Below are 235 nucleotides of genomic sequence, written 5' to 3' on the forward strand. Positions count from 1 at the left end.
GGCTGCTGGGTGGTATGCAGATGCTCTGGCACCCCCAAAAAAGAGTCACCTCTCTCTGCCCTGAGCACCTGAGTGTGTCCCTGTTCTCTGATCAGGCAATTTATTGCTGCTCTCCTTAAGGTTACAGGGCAAGGTTATTACAAGAAGTACCTAAAGGCTGTCCTGTCCAAACGCCCAGGGAAGGGGAGGTGAGGATGATGCTTTCCCAAAGCTCTGCCTGGGCCAGCCCTGCGAC

The 235-nt window shown here is 54.5% G+C and overlaps 1 protein-coding gene across 1 annotated transcript in view; it reads left to right on the forward strand.

Moving 5' to 3' along the window:
• Positions 1-235, forward strand: part of STRA6 (stimulated by retinoic acid 6) — a 10152-nt gene that overhangs the window by 4097 nt on the left and 5820 nt on the right. The window contains exon 7 of the mRNA XM_009871467.1: positions 121-188. Coding sequence (XP_009869769.1) covers positions 121-188 — 68 coding nt within the window. The remainder of the gene's footprint in view (positions 1-120; positions 189-235) is intronic.

This window comes from Apaloderma vittatum, unplaced genomic scaffold (genome assembly GCF_000703405.1).
Source record: "Apaloderma vittatum isolate BGI_N311 unplaced genomic scaffold, ASM70340v1 scaffold27460, whole genome shotgun sequence".
NCBI lineage: Eukaryota > Metazoa > Chordata > Aves > Trogoniformes > Trogonidae > Apaloderma > Apaloderma vittatum.